This window comes from Nyctereutes procyonoides, unplaced genomic scaffold (genome assembly GCF_905146905.1).
Source record: "Nyctereutes procyonoides isolate TBG_1078 unplaced genomic scaffold, NYPRO_anot_genome, whole genome shotgun sequence".
Classification (NCBI taxonomy): domain Eukaryota; kingdom Metazoa; phylum Chordata; class Mammalia; order Carnivora; family Canidae; genus Nyctereutes; species Nyctereutes procyonoides.
In genome coordinates this window covers 37,039,417-37,063,109 of record NW_026575135.1, presented here as the reverse complement: position 1 = coordinate 37,063,109, position 23,693 = coordinate 37,039,417, and the positions used below count along the sequence as shown (strand labels likewise).

Genomic DNA, 23,693 nt, shown 5'->3' with positions numbered 1-23,693 from the left:
TTAAACTAATTCGTGGGAATTTAAAGTTAGACTCATAGCATAGCCAGAAAGCAGCTTACAGGAGGTTTCTGACTAATTAATATCTTACCTGTTACACATCCTGGGTCTTTCTTCCATTTGGAATTTGAAGCCATTTTCCCCCAAATCCATATACCTTGAATTGGTGTAGTACTCTTTTGCAATACTCATGATTTTCTAATATCAAATTAAAAATTCAAGTGATAATTTGAGAGTATATATTTGTGACAAATGAAAGAGAAAGGGTATATATATTCTTTTTTTATTAAGTTTTTAATTTTAAATCCAATATAGTTAACATACAGTGTTATGTTAGTTGCTGGTATACAATACAGTGATAAAGGGCATATATTTTTAATATATAAAATAGTTTTATAAATCAAAAAACTATAAAATGGCAGATAGATTCACTGGGACTGGAAAATTAGGAAAAAATAGGAACAAAAACATTTCAATTGATGAAAGTATATTTAATTTAACTATAAATAAAAGAATCACAAATATAAAGAGCCCAATTGAAGACAGTGGACTGTGATTACGCATTAGATATGCTATCAATACTTGGTAAACAGAAAATGAAATAAAAAAGCAGGATAAAGTACAGACAGTAAAAACAGTATTCATAATACATCATGTTTGTACTGTATACCTATATCCAGAACATGGTTCAGACTGAACATGGCTAGGGAAAAATTCTGAACCATGATGACTGGTCATTTGTGAATTTATGACCACTAACCTTTGTGGTCTCTAGTACTGCCCAGTTGGTATCATATTTTTTTTATGGCTTACTTACCTTTCCAGTATCCTAGAACACTATTTGATGCTTATTCTGTTGTCAACTTCTAACACTCTTTTCCCTTCTCACTTTCAGTTGATGGATAACTGTTATGAATTTGTCAAATTAATGTTGCAAAGTGGAGCACAGGGTGCTGGATGGTGAGCCATGGTTCTATAACAGACCACAAGAGAAATTGAAATAGAGGTTTCTTATTCACAGGTCCTAGAGGAAGTAACCAGCATGCCTGGAGGGGCCACATGAGGAAGTCACAGCACAGTATGGAGATACACAGGACCTGGGGCACAAGCCTTTATGAGGCTTCATGAGTGGAGTGCTTTGGGGTTTCCAGGCTCAGTGGGATTGGTCAAACCAAAAGAGCCAGGTTTTTGTCAACTCTCTGTGGAGGGGTCTTATGTAAGGGACATTTAAGGGAAAGGCTTTGGGATGCAGGGTAGACTATTATTCAGAAGGGCTGTTGGAGAAGTGATATCAAGAATTTAACTTGTGCCTCTGCTGCTATCCAGGGCATTTGCATGAGCTAGTTTCATTTAAGATTACTTCAGGCTGCTTGGCCAAACCAAGTGGAATTCAAAGCAGCAATCATGGAGTAGCTTTAGCTAAACTCTTGACAATCCCCTTGGTTTCTATACCACTGAGTAAATAGAAGCTTTTATTTATTTTTTCTTTTTTTTAATAAATTTATTTTTTATTGGTGTTCAGTTTACCAACATACAGAATAACACCCAGTGCTCATCCCGTCAAGTGCCCCCCTCAGTGCCTGTCACCCATTCACCCCCACCCCCCCGCCCTCCTCCCCTTCCACCACCCCTAGTTCGTTTCCCAGTGTCTCCCTTTCTGATATTTCCCACACATTTCTTCTCCCTTCCCTAATATTCCCTTTCACTATTATTTATATTCCCCAAATGAATGAGACCATATAATGTATGTCCTTCTCCAATTGACTTACTTCACTCAGCATAATACCCTCCAGTTCCATCCACGTTGAAGCAAATGGTGGGTATTTGTCGTTTCTAATGGCTGAGTAATATTCCATTGTATACATAAATCACATCTTCTTTATCCATTCATCTTTCGATGGACACCGAGGCTTCTTCCACAGGTTGGCTATTGTGGACATTGCTGCTATAAACATTGGGGTGCAGGTGTCCCGGCATTTCATTGCATCTGTATCTTTGGGGTAAATCCCCAACAGTGCAATTGCTGGGTCGTAGGGCAGGTCTATTTTTAACTCTTTGAGGAACCTCTACACAGTTTTCCGGAGTGGCTATACCAGTTCACATTCCTACCAACGGTGCAAGAGGGTTCCCCTTTCTCCACATCCTCTCCAACATTTGTTGTTTCCTGCCTTGTTAATTTTCCCCATTCTCACTGGTGTGAGGTGGTATCTCATTGTGGTTTTGATTTGTATTTCCCTGATGGCAAATGATGCAGAGCATATTCAAATTAATAAAATCATGAATGAGAAAGGAGATCACTACCAACACCAAGGAAATACAAACGATTTTAAAAACATATTATGAACAGCTATACGCCAATAAATTAGGCAATCTAGAAGAATTAGATGCATTCCTGGAAAGCCACAAACTACCAAAACTGGAACAGGAAGAAATAGAAAACCTGAACAGGCAATAACCAGGGAGGAAATTGAAGCAGTCATCAAAAACCTCCCAAGACACAAAAGTCCAGGGCCAGATGGCTTCCCAGGGGAATTCTATCAAACGTTTAAAGAAGAAATCATACCTATTCTACTAAAGCTGTTTGGAAAGATAGAAAGAGATGGAGTACTTCCAAATTCGTTCTATGAGGCCAGCATCACCTTAATTCCGAAACGAGACAAAGACCCCACCAAAAAGGAGAATTACAGACCAATATCCCTGATGAACATGGATGCAAAAATTCTCAACAAGATACTAGCCAATAGGATCCAACAATACATTAAGAAAATTATTCACCATGACCAAGTAGGATTTATCCCCGGGACACAAGGCTGGTTCAACACTCGTAAAACAATCAATGTGATTCATCATATCAGCAAGAGAAAAACCAAAAACCATATGATCCTCTCATTAGATGCAGAGAAAGCATTTGACAAAATACAGTATCCATTCCTGATCAAAACTCTTCAGAGTGTAGGGATAGAGGGAACATTCCTCAACATCTTAAAAGCCATCTACGAAAAGCCCACAGGAAATATCATTCTCAATGGGGAAGCACTGGGAGCCTTTCCCCTAAGATCAGGAACAAGACAGGGATGTCCACTCTCACCACTGCTATTCAACATAGTACAAGAAATCCTAGCCTCAGCAATCAGACAACAAAAAGACATTAAAGGCATTCAAACTGGCAAAGAAGAAGTCAAACTTTCCCTCTTCGCCGATGACATGATACTCTACATAGAAAACCCAAAAGCCTCCACCCCAAGATTGCTAGAGCTCATACAGCAATTTGGTAGCGTGGCAGGATACAAAACCAATGCCCAGAAATCAGTGGCATTTCTATACAGTAACAATGAGACTGAAGAAAGAGAAATGAAGGAGTCAATCCCATTTACAATTGCACCCAAAAACATAAGATACCTAGGAATAAACCTAACCAAAGAGGTAAAGGATCTATACCCTAAAAACGATAGAACACTTCTGAAAGAAATTGAGGAAGACACAAAGAGATGGAAAAATATTCCATGCTCATGGATTGGCAGAATTAATATTGTGAAAATGTCAATGTTACCCAGGGCAATTTACACGTTTAATGCAATCCCCATCAAAATACCATGGACTTTCTTCAGAGAGTTAGAACAAATTATTTTAAGATTTATGTGGAATCAGAAAAGACCCCGAATAGTCAGGGGAATTTTAAAAAAGAAAACCATATCTGGGGGCATCACAATGCCAGATTTCAGGTTGTACTACAAAGCTGTGGTCATCAAGACGGCGTGGTACTGGCACAAAAACAGAACATAGATCAATGGAACAGAATAGAGAACCCAGAAGTGGACCCTGAACTTTATGGTCAACTAATATTCGATAAAGGAGGAAAGACTATCCATTGGAAGAAAAACAGTCTATTCAGTAAATGGTGCTGGGAAAATTGGACATCCACATGCAGAAGAATGAAACTAGACCACTCTCTTGCACCATACACAAAGATAAACTCAAAATGGATGAAAGATCTAAATGTGAGACAAGTTCCATCAAACTCCTAGAGGAGAACACAGGCAACACCCTTTTTGAACTCGGCCACAGTAACTTCTTGCAAGATACATCCACGAAGGCAAAAGAAACAAAAGCAAAAAGGAACTATTGGGACTTCATCAAGATAAGAAGCTTTTGCACAGCAAAGGATACAGTCAACAAAACTAAAAGACAACCTACAGAATGGGAGAAGATATTTGCAAATAACATATCAGATAAAGGGCTAGTTTCCAAAATCTATAAAGAACTTATTAAACTCAACACCAAAGAAACAAACAATCCAATCATGAAATGGGCAAAAGACATGAAGAGAAATCTCACAGAGGAAGACATAGACATGGCCAACACACACATGAGAAAATGCTCTGCATCACTTGCCATCAGGGAAATAGAAGCTTTTAGAAGAGGCTTTTACTTCCTCCCATAACTACATCCACCAAAATACCTGAATCTGTAGTCATATTTTCTCTTTCTATTCCTTTGAAAGAATTGTTTATGCTGTCATCTAAGCCCAAACAAACTGTCTACACTAAAGACTCAAGGACCCAAGGATGTCACTCTGTGGTTCTCCTTTTTATCTCTTGCATCATCAGTATTGCTCATTGTCCTGGATCATTCCTACAAACATACATGCAATTTTATCTTCTGTCTTTTGAGAAAAATCTCTTTTGATTTCACATTTCCCTTTAAGTATTGTTCCATTTCTCTGTTCCTTTTTACAGCAAAATTCCTCTGAAAAGTAATCTTTACTGTCTCCATTTTTTTCCCTTTCTCTCTTAAACTCACTCCAATTAGGATTATATAGCTACCATTCTCCTAAAACAGCTCTTGTCAAAATCACCAGTGACTTCAATACTGCTAAATTCCAGAAGTTAGTTTTCAATCTTTATCTTCTTTTAGTCTTAAATATATTTGGATGATGCCTAAAGTTTTATATTTAGCGTTGACTATTTGACTTGATTCCAGACTTGTATTCCCAACCACATCTTGGATGTTGATTGGACATCTGAAATTTAACATGTCCAAATTTCTTTTTTTTTAATATATAAATTAATTTTTATTGGTGTTCCATTTACCAACATACAGAATAACACCCAGTGCTCATCCCGTCAAGTGTCCCCCTCAGTGCCCGTCACCCATTCACCCCCACCCCCCGCCCTCCTCCCCCTCCACCACCCCTAGTTCATTTCCCAGAGTTAGAAGTCTTTATGTTCTGTCTCCCTTTCTGATATTTCTCACACATTTCTTCTCCCTTCCCTTATATTCCCTTTCACTATTATTCATATTCCCCAAATGAATGAGAACATACACTGTTTGTCCTTCTCCGGTTACTGTGGCCAAGTTCAAAAAGGGTGTTGCCTGAGTTCTCCTCTGGGATTTTGATGGAATCTTGTCTCACATTTAGATCTTTCATCTATTTTGAGTTTATCTTTGTGTATGGTGCAAGAGAGTGGTCCAGTTTCATTCTTCTGCATGTGGATGTCCAATTTTCCCAGCACCATTTATTGAAGAGACTGTCTTTCTTCCAGTGGATCGTCTTTCCTCCTTTATCGAATATTAGTTGACCATAAAGTTCAGGGTCCACTTCTGGGTTCTGTATTCTGTTCCATTGATCTATGTGTCTGTTTTTGTGCCAGTACCACACTGTCTTGATGAACACAGCTTTGTAGTACAACCTGAAATCTGGCATTGTGATGCCCCCAGATATGGTTTTCTTTTTTAAAATTCCCCTGGCTGTTCGGGGTCTTTTCTGATTCCACACGAATCTTAAAATAACTTGTTCTAAGTCTCTGAAGAAAGTCCATGGTATTTTGATAGGGATTGCATTATATGTGTAAATTGCCCTGGGTAAAATTGACATTTTCACAATATTAATTCTGCCAATCCATGAGCGTGGAATATTTTTCCATCTCTTTGTGTCTTCCTCAATTTCTTTCAGAAGTGTTCTATAGTTTTTAGGGTATATTTTGAGAACCATTTGAATGGTAAATGGTTCTCCAACCTTTTATTTTCAGGTTGTAGGTGTCCTTCTGTCTAAAATGAGTCTCTTGTAGACAGCAAATAGATGGGTCCTGTTTTTTTATCCAGTCTGAAACCCTGCGCCTTTTGATGGGGTCATTAAGCCCATTCACGTTCAGAGTTACTATTGACAGATATGAGTTTAGTGTCATCATGATATCTATTTAGTCCTTGTTTTTGTGGATTGTTCCACTGAACTTCTTCTTAAAGGGGAGTTTTAAGAGTCCCCCTTAAAATTTCTTGCAGAGCTGGTTTGGAGGTCACATATTCTTTCAGTTCCTGCCTGTCTTGGAAGCTCTTTATCTCTCCTTCCATTTTGAATGAGAGCCTTGCTGGATAAAGTATTCTTGGTTGCATGTTCTTCTCATTTAGGACCCTGAATATATCCTGCCAGCCCTTTCTGGCCTGCCAGGTCTCTGTGGAGAGGTCTGCTGTTACCCTAATATTCCTCCCCATGAAAGTCAGGGACTTCTTGTCTCTTGCTGCTTTAAGGATCTTCTCTTTATCTTTGGAATTTGCAAGCTTCACTATTAGATGTCGAGGTGTTGAACGGTTTTTATTGATTTTAGGGGGGGATCTCTCTATTTCCTGGATCTGAATGCCTGTTTCCCTTCCCAGATTGGGAAAGTTTTCAGCTAGGATTTGTTCAAATACATATTCTGGCCCTCTGTCCCTTTCGGCGCCCTCGGGAACCCCAATTAAACGTAGGTTTTTCTTCCTTAGAGTGTCATTTATTTGCCTTAATCTGTCTTCATGGTCCCTTAATTGATTGTCTCTTTTTTCCTCAGTTTCCCTCTTTGCCATTAACTTGTCTTCTATGTCACTCACTCGTTCTTCCACCTCGTTAACCCTCGTCGTTAGGACTTCTAGTTTGGATTGCATCTCATTCAATTGATTTTTAATTTCTGCCTGATTGGATCTAAATTCTGCAGTCATGAAGTCTCGTGAGGCCTTAATGCTTTTTTCTAGAGCCACCAGTAGCTGTATAATGGTGCTTCTGAATTGGCTTTCTGACATTGAAGTGTAATCCAGATTCTGTAACTCTGTGGGAGAGAGGGCTGTTTCTGATTCTTTCTTTTGAAGTGAGGTTTTCCTTCTAGTCATTTTGCTCAGTGCAGAGTGGCCAAAAACAAGTTGTATTGGAACACGGGGGAGTATCACTGGTCCGTCTAGCTGGTCTTCTGGGGGAGGGGCCTGCTGTGCTGATTTTCAGGTGTTAGCACTTGGGGGAGCTGCTCTGCCCCTGCCTGCTGCAGGGCTCAGCGGGGGTTGTTTACCCCGTGGGGCCCCAGGAGGAACAGCCGCAGTTGCTATGGCAACTCTGGAAGCCTGGATTTAGCCTCCGCAGGAACTACGGGGCTCGGGGCTCTCGGCTCTCCGTCCGCAGGGCCTGGAGGCTCCGGGGCGGGGCCGCTGATCTGCTCAGCTCGGGGCAGGAGCGTCCTCGCTGTCCTGGGCCCTCCCGGCCTCTGCCTGTCCCGGGGGAGGCCGGATCCTGGGCTGTGTCCCGGCGCCCTGTGCTCCGGGGCCTGCGCTGTTGGATTCGCGCTCCCGCCCCGCAGCCCCCTCCGCGGAGCCGCCGCCCGAGCCCCTCCGAGCTGCTCCGGCCCCGCCGTGCGCGCTGCAGCCCTTAGGGAGCTCGGAGCACTCTCCCGGGGCGCAGGTGTCTGTTAGTGTCCCCGGGAGCCCGAGGGCATCCCCGCCCTCCTGGGTCCTGCTCCAACTCCCTGCGAGCCCCTTTCCGCCCGCCCGGGAAGGTTGGTGCAGCTCCTGCTCCTCCGGGACGGGGCTCTCCTGTCCTGGGGACACTCGCCCCGGCCTCAGCCCGGCTCCTCGCGGGGCCCCTCCCCCTCGGAGGCCTTTTGTTCCTTTATTTCTTTTTCCCCGTCTTCCTACCTTGATAGAAGCGCGAACTCTTCTCACTGTAGCGTTCCAGCTGGTCTCTCTTTACATCTCAGGCCGAATTCGTAGATTTTCAGGATGGTTTGAAGGTTATCTAGGTAATTTGGTGGGGACAGGTGACTCGGGGACCCTGCTCTTCCGCCATCTTGCCCCTCCTCAACATGTCCAAATTTCAAATTCGAATGTCCCTTACTCTCCTTGCCTAGGTCTCAGATAATGTGTACTCCATCCTTCAAGTTACGCAGACAGAAGCCTTGGAAACATTCTTGACTTTGTTCTTTCTTTTATGTCTCTTATTTATTACATCAAGAAATCCTGTTGGCTGTACCTACGAAATATAAGAAATTTTATCGGTTTCTTAGTTACCACCACCATTACCTATCTTGTCTAGTTCATCTTAGTTTTCACGTGAGGTATTTTAGTTGCCTCCTGTTGTCTCTGCTTCCACTTTTGATTTTTAGAGTCTGATCTCAGCCCAAGAGCCAGTATAATACTCATGAAATATTAATTCATATTATGTTATTTCTCTACTCAAAACTGTCCTCTGCCCTCCCATTTTACTGAGAGTCAGAGCCAATATATGGTTTAAAAGCCATATATAACCTTATTTCCAGTGACAATTCTGATGTAGGAACAAGTTAGGGGCAGACGGGGCTAGGCAGGGAAAGATAAGGGAAAGGCCCCAGAGTCAGGCTCCTACCCATCTCAAGGAAACAGAGATGAGACAGTAAAAACAAAAAATAAACCTGGCTCCGTAGCTCCAAAATGTTAGGGAGTATCCCCCTTTTAATGGCTACTAAGTAATCACAGAAATCCCAGATGTAGAGAAATGTTATGGAGGAGATATTAACCAGAGAGAAGGGAGCCCCTTGTTTGGGCTCATGATATTTGCAAAAACATCTTGTTTGTTATTATAATAGTTATAAGTCTACCATGTTTGTTCTAAATATCCATCCTGATATTTATTGTTTTAATTAATTTTTTAAAATAATTTTTTTAAAAATTGAGAGAGAAAGAGAAAGAGAGAGAGAGAGAGAGAGACAAGCAGGTTTCATGCAGGGAGCCCGATGTGGGACTCGATCCTGGTACTCCAGGATCACTCCCTGAGCCGAAAGCAGCCACTTAACCGCTAAGCCACCCAGGCAACCCTTCACCCTGATATTTATATATATTTTTTCACCCTGATATTTATAAGAAATTTACCAGGTTTCCTGGTCATTTTCCTATAAAAGACTGTAAAAGCCCTCTGTGGTAACCCTGTCAGGACCCCTCTTACTTTTGAGGGCTTTCTTTGTATCTCTGCTTAATAAACTTCTGTCACTTTGCTCACTCTCTCTTGGTCTGCGAGATTCATTATTTACTCCATGAGACAAGGAACAAGCTCTCCCATATTAATTCTGTCCTTAGTCACCATTGTCCCGTTGTATGGACATTACTATTTTGCTATTTTTTGGATACATTGGTTGTGCTCCTGCCTCAGTGGTTTTGCACTTGCTGCTGGTCCCAAGGCCTGGAAAACTCTTCTCTGAAATCTTCATAAGTATTCCATCCTTCCTTTATGTTTCTGCTTACCTATCATCTTTAAGGGCAGTCATTTTTAAATTATCCTATACAAAATAGCAACAACCTTCCTTTTGTTTCCCAGGTCTTTAAGATGAGATATCCCTTTCTGCATTACCCTCCTTTATCGTTCTTATTATAATAACAGCCAATTGATGTATTATGTATTCAATTATATATCATTTATTAATTCCATCAAGGCAGCACTTGGTTTATTTTGTTTGCTACAGTTTCCTAGTCTCTAGGATAATGCCTATCATATAAATGCTTATTGAGTGAATGATGGATTAATGTGTAGATGTGTGTTTGTTTGTTAGGAATTTATTCTGGTAAGTATTTTTTCAGTCTGACGATTCTATTTGATTTAAAACATTCTCAGCAGTTACCTCCTAAAAATACTGCTTTATCTTTCATCCCATCAATATCTACTTCTGGAACTCTTTAGGCATACATTGGGAATCCCACGTGAAACCTATGTGTCTTAACTGTGTTTTCATATTTTTAATTTCATTTCCCTATGCAGTGTTCTGGATGAGTTTCTCATTGTTACCCATTTCACTTACTCTGTTTTTACATCAGGTTTGAATTAAGCCCATTGGACTATTTTTTGATTCAGTGATGATACTTTTTATTTTCAAGGTTTTCAATGGATTTTTTTTAGATCTACTTGTTAATTGTTTTTACGATTAGTCATTCTTTTAGGTCATAATAGATTCTTATTTCAAAGTCTTTTTCAGTGTGTTCTGTTATTTTCATTTTGTCTAGAGTAATTGCTTCTTTGAATTATTGAGTTAGTGAGTGCATGTGTTGTTTGTGTGTATGTGTAGAGTATGCGTTTTCTTCTTGTGTTTTGAATTTTTTGTGGTCAAATCTTTGAGTAGGAGGCTTGCTTTTACTGTTCTCTTTCTCCTTTTTCCATTATCTCTTCTTGTTTAATATCTTTTTTTCTCTAGAAATGTTGTGCTTGTCACTAAATTGGCACTCTCATCCTATTCTGAAATAGGTTTTATATTGATAGCTTGGGGCTTTTAGCCAAAAGTAACAGAGGATTTGTTATATTTAGTACCTGAGCTATAGAGTGTTTTGGTTCAGCGCCTGATTGGGGTGCTGTCTATAAACTTTTGCCTTTCTGAACTTTCATGTAAGCCTTAGTTTCAGGCAAGAGTGGGGAGAGATTTTTTTCCAGACTCCTTTCAGGAGTTGGGAGTCCCACCCTAGTCTATGGTTTCAAATAATGGGCATAGCTATCATTCCATGTATTTTCCTATTCTATACTGTTTCCCAATTATCTGCATGCACCAAGCTCTTTTTCACCTTCACCTGCATTGAGATCAGGACAGTATACAACAGTTTAATCCTTGTTTATAGTATTGTATTTCTGTTTAGTTTGTAATCCTTAAACGTTTGACTATGTCTCCTTAATTTTTTTCTTATATGTTTTTCTATTAATATTATCAATTGAGAGAACAGGGGAAAGCCTCAAAGTGTGAACTTACCATGCTTCCCAATGTATTGGAAGTCTAATTTAAGTTTTTAGAGTGTACTAGTATACCATCTGAATTTATTCCCTACAGTCAGTGGTGTGCTTTTTCTGATTGGTGTCTCTTCTTTGTTTTGTGCCTTCTAATGCCCTCTCCTTCATTTCACTGTTTCCCAATTGAGGATTCTTTTCTTCTTTCTTACCTGTCTACTTTGAGATTCATAAGTGATTTAGGTATAGATTTCTATTTATTTTATCTGTTTTTAAAGCTTTTTAAAAATAGAAATAAATGTCCACTAAATTTCTACCCCATTTTTTGAAATGTTGTATATTGATAAAGCTCTAGTTACCTTTTGATTCTTTTACTTAAAAGTGATCTTATTCTTTTTTTAAAAAAGATTATTTATTTATTCATTCATTCATTCATTCATTCATGAGAGGCAGAGAGAGAGAGGCAGAGACATAGGCAGAGGGAGAAACAGGCTTCGGGCGAGGAGCCCGATGTGGACTCAACCACAAGACTCCAGGATCATGACTTGAGCCGAAGGCAGACACAACCGCTGAGCCACCCAGACGTCCCCCAAAATGATCTTATTCTTAAATTAATTGTGTATATAAAATGTTTATGTTAAGAGCGTGGTGACTAATTATTTTAAATTGATACAGTGGTTATTGCAATCAAGATTAAACACGTTTTAAATATTTTTTTATCATGCATCTAAATCTGGAAACTAAAATATTCTTTTGGTATGAAGTCATCTTAGTTGTCAGTAGTTCGTAAGTTGTTGTCACTTGCCATATGGTTTCTGATTAATTCTGAAAGGGCTGTCAATCCCAGATAATTTAATTTTCTGTATATTTTTAAGTGATATTCATTTTCAGGATGTGAAGATTTAAAAGATTAGCTACCAATTTTGGCTAATAAACTATATTTTTCTTTCTAGAGAAAAACAGAAATCTGAAGCTAAAGACAGAAAAGTTTTAGAAATTCTGCGAGTTAAGGATGCTAAAATACAAGAATTGGAACAGGTTGGTGTTATAACAGAAAATACTAAAAATTAATATGTCAGGGAGTAGATATTTATAGTTTTTAATTTGTTTTACAATAATGTTCATTAAGAATATTAGCATCATTATGTCAAGCCATTATGATTTGAAACTAGTCAGATTTTTTCACTATTGTACTTTGCCTATAGCCTGTTTTCTGAATTAGTAGGCTATGTTATTTATACTCTAAAACTCTTAAGATAGTATTATGGTTTTATAATAGTATCTAGCAATTATTAATTGTTTTACTGAATTTTGCCTTTTATTTTTAGCAGTTACCATTTTGTTACTAGCAGCATCATTGAAACAGAAATTTTCAGATGGTTTCATTTATAGAAAAATTAACAAATAACTGAGATGATCTCTTTGATCTTTTAAAAGCCTGTACTTTATATTCATACAAACAATCCCATATTTTACATATAATCAGTAAATTATACAATTGCATATATATAAGATCCTATGTAATTATATAATCAGTATATTATCAGTACAAAAACCCATGTGATTGGTGCTTCCCGGAATCCTTTTCAAAGTATAAACATCTCAAAAATGAAGGAGAAAGAAATTTATTGTAAGAATGACCTATATTGTAATAAAATGTTTAAATTCACTTTGTACCCAGTTGTTCATTATGTGCTGAATTGCCTGTAATTTTTCTCGGGTAATGGTGGCTCTTTTTGGAGACTATGCTCTGAGTTTTGACTCTACTTTCCTTCCTAGCCAATTGAAGTTTTGCAAGAACTTTGATGTAAGTTTGGATATTGCTATAAAGCTGTTTTATTAAAAAATTTAAAGTGGAAGCTAACAAGTAAAAGATTCAATTCTTTTTACGTTCTCTACATCCATATAATGTCTTTATAAAATAGAACATAGACTCCTATATGACATGTAAATTTGAAATTTATACATTCTCCAATGTTGTGTTTTTCTTCTAGGAAATATTGTAATTGATACTATAGTGGTAAAATTTTAGAAATAACATTTTAGTCAGTTTACTCCCGGGGGGGGGGGGGACCCAACAGTTATACTTACTATCTGAATATCAAAAAATAGCAAAATGAATTCTACAATGGATAAATACTGTTATGTGCCTATTACCTTAATTAAGCTAGGCTAAGCTGCCTAATAGAATCTTATGACTTAAAAGTGGCAAATGTTCATTGTACTCAAACTTCATTGAGAAAAACTAGGCATATTGGCCACCCCAAGATTCAGTAGGTTTGGGAAAATGTAGACCCAGGCTGAGCAATCTATTCTTCAGTTACAACTCTGTTCTATAGAAGAGAATGGATTTTGCTACTCTTTGATATTCTTTTTTTTTTTTTTTAAGATTGATTTATTTTAGAGAGAGCCCACACATGACCAGGGGGAGGGGCAGAAGGAGAGGGAGAAGCAGACTCCCTGCTGAGCAGGGAGCCCTTTGTGGGACTTGATCCCAGGATGCTGGGATCATGACCTGAGCTGGAGGCAGACACTTAACCGAGTCACCCAGGCACCCTATTTTTTAATATTCATTGGTTTTAAGTTTGCAGTGCTTTAGGGAATACTCAGGTTACCAGATCTAGATAGCTGTATATAACATACTGTTTTTTAAAATGTTGACTTTTAAAAATGATAGTGTATTTCCCTTTTTCTTTGCTAAATTCTTTTTCTACTTACTCTTCTTTGGGTAGATACTATTTAATTATTTACCTTTTTGAGCAGAATCACTTAACTCATGAATGAAATGTTAAATTTCTTTTTATTTTATTTTATTTTATTTATTTGAGAGAGAGCATGAGAGAGAGATAGCATATGCTGAGCACAAGGAAGGGGTAGAGGGAGTAGGAGACTCCCACTGAGCAGGGAGCCTGATATAGGGATTCCATCTCAGGACACAAATCATGACCTGAGCAGAGGGCAGATGCTCAAATCACTGAGCCACCTGGGTGCCTCAAAATATTATATTTCTATAACAGAAATTACTTATTTTTAGGTCCCCTAATTTGCTTTCTTTAGGAGACATAATTTCTTAGCCTAAGTCATGTATATTTTTGTTCAATGATAGTTATAATTTTCTACAAGGCATAACATATTAAATGTGTACTATCCTGTGATGGTACTGCAAAAGGAAATTCAGTTACAATTCTTGCCTTTAATGCTTTTTAAATCCCTTTGAGGAGTAGGGTGGGTATAAAAGTAAGGTACAAGTAACCATATTCTCTTACATTAGATTACAGGTTGTGAGAGGATGGGGAACCTCATGTACCTATTCACCTTTGTATCCTTGACACAGTATTTACCATATTGCTTGGCACATGATAGATTCTCAGTGAATATTGTTGAATGAGTAATATTATTATTTTATTGAAGTAAAATTGATAGGCAATATCCTGTTAGTTTAAAGTATACATCATAGTGATTTAGTATTTTTATATATTATAAAATGATCCCCACAAGAAGTCTAGTTACCACCTGTCATCATACAAAATTATTGTAAAATTAAAGACTTTTTCCTATGCTGCACATTATATCCCTATGACTTACTTATTTTATAACTGGAAGTTTGTACCTTTTAATTCCCTTCACCCATTTCACCTACACCCCACTCCCCTACCTTTTGGCAACCACCAATGTGTTCTCTATATTTGTGAATCTGTTTCTGTGTTTTTGTTTGTTCCTTTATTTTGTTTTTTAGCTTCCATATATAAGTGAAATGATACAGTGTTTGTCTTTTCTGTATGACTTATTTCATTTTTTTAAAGATTTTATTTATTCACTCATAGACACACACACACACACACACACACACACACAGAGGCAGAGACACAGGCAGAGGGAGAAGCAGGCTCCATGCAGGGAGCCAGATGTGGGACTCACTCCCGGGTCTCCAGGATCACGCTCTGGGCTGCAGGCGGCGCTAAACCGCTGTGCCACCGGGGCTGCCCGACTTATTTCATTTCGTGTAACACCCTCTAGGTCCACCCATGTCACAAACGGCAAGATCTCGTTCTTTTTTTTTTTATAGCTGAGCAATATTCCATTGTATATATACCACATCTTTATCCATTTATCTTTCTCTCTTTTTTTTTTCCATTTATCTTTCTGTGGATACTTAGATTGCTTTAATATCCTGGCTATTATAAATAATAGTGCAGTAAACATGCGGATTCATATATCTTTTCAAATTAGTGGTTTCATTTTTGAGGGGGTAAATAGCCAGTAGTGAAATTACTGGATCATATGGTATTTCTATTTTTAACTTTTTGAGGAACCTTCAAACTGTTTTGCACAGTGACTGCACCATTACATTCCCAACACTGCATGAGTATTCCCTTTTCTTCATATTCTCACCAACACTTGTTATTTTTTGTCTTGTTGATACTAGCCATTATGACAGGTAGGAGCTGATATCTCATTGTGGTTTTGATTTGGATTTTCCTGATGATTGGTGATATTAATCATCTTTTCATTTGTCTGTTGGCCATTTGTATGTCTTCTTTGGAAAAATTTCTATTTCTTTGTCTTCTATCCATTTTTAATTGGATTATTTGTTTTTTGAGGGTTCTGTTGTATACGTTCTTTATATATTTTGAATACTCTGTATCAGATATGTCATTTGCACATATCTTGCTTTACTTTTCTGTTCTTTTTTTTTTTAAAGACTTTATATATTTGAGAGAGAGCGTGTGAGAGAAAGTACAGGTGGGGAGGAGAGGGAGAAGCAGGCTCCTTGTTCTGGGACTCTGATCCCAGGACTCTGGGATCATGTCTCAAGCCAAAGGTGGCCATCAACTAACTGAGCCACCCAGGTGCTCCAGATTGCTTTAGTTTTGTTAATGGTTTCCTTTGCTGTGCAAAGCTTTTTATTTTGATATAGTCCCAATAGTTAATTTTTGCTTTTGTTTCCCTTGCCTTGGGAGACATATCTAGAAAAATGTGGCTATAGCTGATGTCAGAGAAATTACTGCCTGTGTTATCTTCTAGGATTTTTATGATTTCAGGTCTCACACTTAGGTCTGTAATCCATTTTAAGATTATCTTTGTGTATAATGTAAGGAAGTGGTTCAGTTTCATTCTTTTGGATGTAGCTGTCCAGTTTTCCCAACACCTATTTGTTGAAGAGACTTTTCCCCATAGTATATTTTTGTCTCCTTTATCAAATATTAATTGATGATATAATTGTGGGATTATCTCTGGGCTTTTCTGTTCCTCTGATCTATGTGTTTATTTTTGGGCCATTATCTTACTATTTTGATTACTACAGCTTTGGGACTACAACTTGAAATCTAGAATTGTGATACCTCCAGTTTTGTTTTTCTTTTTCAGGATTACTATGGCTCTTCAAGGCCTTTTGTGATTCCAAACAAATTTTATTATTGTTTTTCTAGTTCTGTGAAAAATGCTATTGGTATTTTGATAAGGATTGCATTAAATGTATAGATTACTTTGGGTAGTACAGATATTTTAACAATAAATGTTCTTCCAATCCATGAGCATGGAATGTCTTCCCATTTCTTTGTGTTGATTTCATCAGTGTTTTATGGTTTTCAGAGTACCAAGTATTTACAGTTGTTATATCTTCTTGTTGGATTATGCCCTTTATTATTATATAGTGTCCTTTTTTGTATCTTGTTACCATCTTTGTTTTGAAGTCTATTTTGTCCAATACAAGTATTGCTACCCAACCTTCTTTTCAATTCCATTTACATGGTACATGCTTTTCCATCCCTTTACTTTCAGTCTGCAAGTGTCTTTAGGTCTGAAATGAATCTCTTATTAGCAGCACATGGATAGGTCTTGCTTTTTTCTCCAGTCCATCACTCTATGTCTTTTGATTGCAGTATTTAGTTGATTTACATTCAAAGTAATTATTGATAGTTATATACTTATTGACATTTTGTTACTCTTTTTATGGTTGTTTTGTAGTTATTTTCTTTTTCTTTTTCTTTTTCTTTTTTTTTAAGATTTTATTTATTCATGAGAGACACAGAGAGAGAGGCAGAGACATAGGCAGAGGGAGAAGCAGACTCCCTGCAGAGAGCCCGATGTGGGACTTGATCCCAGGACCCTGGGATCACAACCTGAACCAAAGACAGATGCCCAACCACTGAGCCACCCAGGTTCCCCTTTATAGTTCTTTTCTATTCCATTCTTCTCTTGCTCTCTTCTCTCATGGTTTCCTGCCTTTCTTTAGTGATATACTTGGATTTCTTTCTGTTTATTATTTTCACATCTGTTACAGCGTTTGATTTGTGGTTACCATTAGGTTTGTATATAGCATCTGATGCATATAATGGTTCATAATACATTGATTGTCGCTTACATTTGAATCCATTTTTCTCTCTCCTGCCACCTTTTAGGTATATGCTGTCACTTTACATCCTTTTATTTTGTGAATTCCTTGACTGAATTTTACAGATATACTAATTTTTATTGCTTTTGTGTATCCTACGTTTTTCCTACCTATGGCCTTTTCTTTCCATTCAAAGAGTCCCCTTTAACATTTCTTTTAGGCTGGTTTAATTGTGATGAATTCTTTTAACCTTCTTTGTCCTGAGAAACCCTATTTCTGTTTCTGTTCTGAATGATGGCCTTTCTGGATAGAGGATTCTTGGCTACAGGTTTTTCCTTTCAGCACTTTGAATATATTATGTTATTCCCTTCTGGCCTGAAAAGATTCTGCTAAAATCAGCTGGTAACCTTATGGGGTTTCTCTTATATATAACTGTTTTCTTTCCTCTCGCTGCTCTTAAAATTCTCTTTATCACTACTTTTTGCCATTTTAATTATTATCTGTTGTGGTGTGGACCTCCTTCAGTTTATTTTGTTGGGGGCTTTCTGTGCATTGGGGATCTCAATTTCTGTTTCCTTCCCCAGATTTGGGAAGTTTTCAGCTATTATTTCTTCCCCCTTTTTTCTCTTCTTCTGGGATCTCTATAATGGGAATGTTATTACACTTGATGGAGTCACTGAGTTCCCTGTATCTGTTTTTATTTTGTATATTACTTTCATTCTCTTTTTTTTTTAAGTTTTTTTTTTAAGATCTTATTTATTTATTCATGAGAGACAGAGAAAAAGAGACCAGGCATTTGCCAGAGATACAGTAGCAATGAACTGCAGGGTACTTTTTCTATATTGTCCCCTGAGAAGCTTTTGTTGCTTTGCAGGGCCTGTAGTCAGACCAGATATCTGCCCCAACCCACTGCTAGGTCCCCCACTGGATTGGTGTGTGTGGTTATCTTCCCCTCTCCTGGAGCAGCAGTCACTTTGGAGTAGTACTGGCCCCTATTCAGTTTGCTTGCACATTGCCAGGCTGTCGGCACTGCTTTTAATGGGCTGTAGCTAAGGGCGTATTGATGGAGTCAGATTTGCAGGAGAAGGGGGGGAGGGGGAGGTGAGGAGCACATAGTTAGCAAGGTTTGTGTTGGTCTACTGTGGGAAGGGACCTGGAGCTGCTTTAGAAAACTGCTGCAGGGTTAGGGTGGTTGGGTCTGTAGGAGAATGTGGGGGCAGGGTACACAGTGCTGACAAGGTCCAAACCTGTCCACTGGGGGAGGGTACCTGTAGCCACCCAAAACTCCTGCTAAGGTTAGAAGGTATGGATCCACAGAAGCATTAGGGTAGAGGGGTGGAGAGGAAGAGGAGGCACACCAAATAGCCAGCTAGGTGGAGAGTGTTGGGACTGTGCTGGTTTTCGCAGGTTTCTGTGTCTCTGTGCTGGTAGGTAAAGAAAAAAAATGGTACCCACTTAGCTCCTTTGTTCCTGGAGAAGTGTCCCAAAGATCTCTGTGCCTCCAGCATGTGCTCTGAGATTAGTCAAGAAACCTTTTCCTGTATACCCATAGGCATTCTTCAAATTGTTGCTTCTATGCTGTATCTCTGCAGGGCTCTTTGTAGTGCTGTCTCTTTAACGGTGGGGACTCTATTTCCTCCTGCTTTCCAAGGTCTTCCAGAGCCAAGCCTACTGGTTTTTAAAGTTCCAGGTGTTAAGCCACACTAACTGTAAGAACTTGTAAAATTATGCCCTTTTGGTTTTCTAAGCCAAATGTCATGGGGAATGTCTTAACTGTCCCTAGGGGCACTTTTGCCCTCTCCTCCACTGCAATGTCCCTCCCTCCAGCATATAGTCCTGTTGGTTCCTTTAGCTCCCAACTACATCTCTGCCCTTCCTACCCTCTTGAGTGTGGCCTGTTCTCTGTATTTACCCATGGAGAGTCTTTTCTGCCATTTTTGAAACAACCATTTTCTTGGTTATTACTCTGATGTGGGTAGTTGTATTTGTGCGACAAGGTGATCTTAGGATCCTCCTGTTCCACCATCTTCACTGGAAGTGAGTTTTGACTCAGTCTATATACTTTGCTTTTTTATTTTTATTTTAATTTTTTATTTTATTTTTTTTATTGGAGTTCAGTTTGCCAACATATAGCATAACAACCAGTGCTCATCCTGTCAAGCGTCCCTTTCAGTGCCTGTCACCCAGTCACCCCAACCCCCCGCCCACCTCCCTTTCCACCACCCCTTGTTAAGAGTTAGGTGTCTCACATGTTCTGTAACCCTCTCTGTTATTTCCTACTCATTTTCTATCCTTTCCCCTTTAATCCCTTTCACTATTTTTTTATATTCCCCAAAAGAATGGGACCATATAATGTTTATCCTTCTCTGATTGACTTGCTTCACTCAGCATAATACCCTCCAGTTCTATCCATGTTGAAGCAAATGGTGGGTATTTGTCGTTTCTAATGGCTGAGTAATATTCCATGGTATACATATACTGCATCTTCTTTATCCATTTATCTTTCAGTGGACACCGAGGCTCCTTCCACAGTTTGGCTATTGTGGACATGGCTGCTAGAAACATCGGGGTGCAGGTGTCCTGGTGTTTCACTGCATCTGTATCTTTGGGGTAAATTCCCAGCACTGCAATTACTGGGTCGTAGGGCAGATCTATTTTTAACTCTTTGAGGAACCTCTACACAGTTTTCTGGAGTGGCTATACCAGTTCACATTCCTACCAACGGTGCAAGAGGGTTCCCCTTTCTCCACATCCTCTCCAACATTTGTTGTTTCCTGCCTTGTTAATTTTCCCCATTCTCACTGGTGTGAGGTGGTATCTCATTGTAGTTTTGATTTGTATTTCCCTGATGGCAAGTGATGCAGAGCATTTTCTCATGTGCTTGTTGACCATGTGTATGTATTCCTCTGTGAGATTTCTCTTCATGTCTTTTGCCCATTTCATGATTGGATTGTTTGTTTCTTTGCTGTTGAGTTTAATAAGTTCTTTATAGATATTGGGTACTAGCCCTTTATCTGATAGGTCATTTGCAAATATCTTGTCCCATTCTGTAGGTTGTCTTTGAATTTTGTTGACTGTTTCTTTTCATCTTTGCTTTTTTAAAGGTAAGTTCATCCCATCTGCATTTCTTGATATAACATACTTATTTGATCTTTGTTCTCTGGTTGACCTTATGCTTTCTGTTTTTAATCTTTTCTTAGCTTTTTATATTTGCTGTATTTTTTATTTGTGTGTGTTTGTATATGCATACATTTTCATGTTGATAGTTTGGGACATTTAGAGCTTATGTCTATTCTTTAAGTGAGTAAAGCCATTACTTTATATATTATATTTAACAGTATATTTCTTGCTTCTAACATATTCTGAAAAATCTATATAATATTTCTCAATTGGGCACTGTAAGAAGATAAGAAAATCAGTATATTATTTATTCAGCCTTTGCTTTTCCTGCATGTTAAAATGAACTTACAGAGAGTAATTCGAGGACTGAATATATTGTTGTTAGCATTATTGGTTGTTTTTTTTTTTTTACACTGTCAAGATTTATAATGCTTATGTTCCGTAACCATCTTCTCCATTATTTTTAGTATAAATTCTATGGTAAAATAGATTTGTTATATTGGTTTTTCTGTTGCTGTATAACAAATTATCATAAGCTAGTGCATTAAAACAACACAATTATTAAGTTGCTATGGGTCAGGAGTCTGAACGTAGCTGGATCTCATATGGTTGTAATCAAGGTTTCAGTTGGGTTGTGCTCTTATCTAGAGGCCTTGATTTGGGAAAAATCTGCTTGTAAGCTCATTTAGGTTATTAATACTATCCATGTCCTTGGAATTTTAAGACTGAAATTTGAAATGGGACCAAAATCTGCATTAGGATTCTTCAGAGAAACAGAAGTAATAGATGTGCATACATATGTCTGTATTTCTATCTCAGTCTATCTAGAGAGGGAAATTGATTTTAAGGCATTGGCTCATGCAGTTGTGGGCTGACAAGTCTAAGTTGTGCAAGACTGGCTGGCAAGGTGGACAACCAAGGTGGACTGAGTTGATGTTGCGACTCAGTCAGTCTTCCTCAGAAGACTATAGCCCTTTCTCTTATGGTCCAGTTGACTGGATGAGGCCTAGACTCATTATGATGGAGAGGTAATTTGCTTCACTCGAGGTCCACTGATTTAAGTGTTAATCACATCTGAAAAACACGTTCACAGTAGCACTAGAGTGGTTTTCATCAAAAGCTGGATCCCATGGGTACTCTGGCATAACCAGGTTGACACTTAAAAATTGACTAAATGGGTAAAAAGTTGTGAGGTGAATAGGCCTTTAGTGAGGTTTTATGTTTATCTGGCTAGGGCTTAGGCTGCGTTTACTGTGTGCTGTAGCTGTATGTGTCAGAGGCTAAACTTTGTTTTGTTGTCCTTTTTGGGGGGTTCTCTAGAAGCTTCTTAAATATTGTCTGAGACGTTCTTTCCATTGTGTTCCCTTGTTATATGGAGGCCCTGTTGATGTGATGGTGTGTCAAGGGGTGGGAAGTATTCTGTAGTCCCTTAATTAGGTCTCAGTCTTTTAGAGAGCTTGTATACCTCCACCATGACCTTTCCAGGTGCTTCTCAGTTTTCTCTTGGATTAATCGGAAAGCAAGAGGGTGTTGGGAGTTACATGTTTCCCTTCTGTCAGCCTGGTTAGGCTCTGTTAAACCTTCCCTAAGATTGGATGTTTTTGGACTTCTTAACTTTAAAAACGTGTACACTTTGATCCTCCAGCCATCTGTTTATTATAGATGAGATTTTCCTACCCTGGTAGTAGTTCCCATGCCATTTTCTGCTCCTAGGCTTATGCTCTGGTAAATTGCCATTATCTGTATCTACCTATTTCTCTAGTTTTGGGACTAGCAGTTTGCTCTATGATCACAGTTCTCTGATAAATCTAAGAAGAATTGTTGGTTTTTAATTCAGCTTTTTTCATGTTGTGTAAATAGGAGAGATGACTTCTAAGTTCCTTACATGCTTGAGTGGAACCTGGAAGTCCCTCCGTTATGTTTTGTTGTTCCACTGAGCAATATTAAGTAGCTCTTAATTTTTAAGATTTATATCCTATGGAATAGGGTAACACTTAAGAATGACAGTTTATATACCTTATTTAAGTCTTACTTATGTATCTAGTCAAATTTCTAGAAAGTTATATACATATACACACACTCATGCACACTATTTTTTAGCTAGTTGCAGAAAAAACTTTGATAGAAGTGTAATCTACTATTGTAACATTTAATTGATGATAGTGCAAAACATTGCCCATAGCTTATTTTGGTAAGATGTGCCTTAGTTTTGTCACCTTTAGTTATAAAATAAATTATGTGATTAATTCCCCTTCTAGTACTACATTAGATAACATGACTCTGCTCACAGCCTAGTATATTGTATTTAATTAGGTGATGATTGGTCTCTAACATTATATCCCTGCCCCTTTTTTTAAACTTCTAGGAAGCTCAGAAATAAGTTTTGGTTCTCAGTTAAAATTAGATCTGTTACTCCTTCCTTTTTCTCCATTTACCATTTTTTAAACGATTTATTTATTCATGAGAGACACAGAGAGGCAGAGGGAGAAGCAGGCTTCCTGCAGGGAGCCCAATGTGGGACTCGATCCCAGGACGCTGGGATCATGCCCTGAGCCAAAGGCAGATGCTCAACTGCTGAGCCACCCAGACATCCCTATTTACCATTGTTTTCATTGTTGTGGTTTTGTAACTTCTCTGTTTTTTATTAAAACTTTCATGCCCATTTGAAAGTAGGTCATATAAATAATATATTAACTATGCTCAAGTATTGCTTGATAGAATTTTAGGTCTTATGTTGCTGCCCCCCCTTCCCCTTTTTTCCTGTGTCATACTCTTTATCATTCTCTTCTTACTCTATAGACTTCTCTTGACCATGATATGAATTATTCATTTCATGTCTTATCCATAATAAATTATTTGTTTCAGACATACTTTCTCTTGTCACCCTTTATGCTTTATGGTTCCTCTGAGTTCTATTTGCTACTTTAATATTAACTCAAGCCAGGCCATTAAGAACGTACTCTATCCAGAGAAGTTTGTTGAAAAATTTCATAGAGCTAGATTTTAAAGTCAACTACAGCTGTATATATCTGTATTTTCATTATTTAAGGTACATCACTGAGAGGTGCCTGGGTGGGTCAGTAGGTTAAGCATATGCCTTCAGCTCCGATCATGTTCCCGGGGTCCTGGAATTGATTGTGCATTGGGCTCCCTGCTCAGTGGAGAGCCTGCTTCTCCCTCTCCTTCTCCTTCTGCTGCTCCCCCCACTCGTGCTCTCTCTCTGTCAAATAAAAAAATAAAATCTTAAAAAAATAAAGTAGATTACTAAGCATATTT

At 38.3% G+C, this 23,693-nt stretch overlaps 1 protein-coding gene across 4 annotated transcripts in view; it reads left to right on the top strand.

Moving 5' to 3' along the window:
- Positions 1–23,693, top strand: part of CNTLN (centlein) — a 323,526-nt gene that overhangs the window by 72,056 nt on the left and 227,777 nt on the right. For all 4 annotated transcript variants that reach the window (XM_055302562.1, XM_055302564.1, XM_055302563.1 and 1 more), the window contains exon 3: positions 11,917–12,001. In XM_055302562.1, coding sequence (XP_055158537.1) covers positions 11,917–12,001 — 85 coding nt within the window. The remainder of the gene's footprint in view (positions 1–11,916; positions 12,002–23,693) is intronic.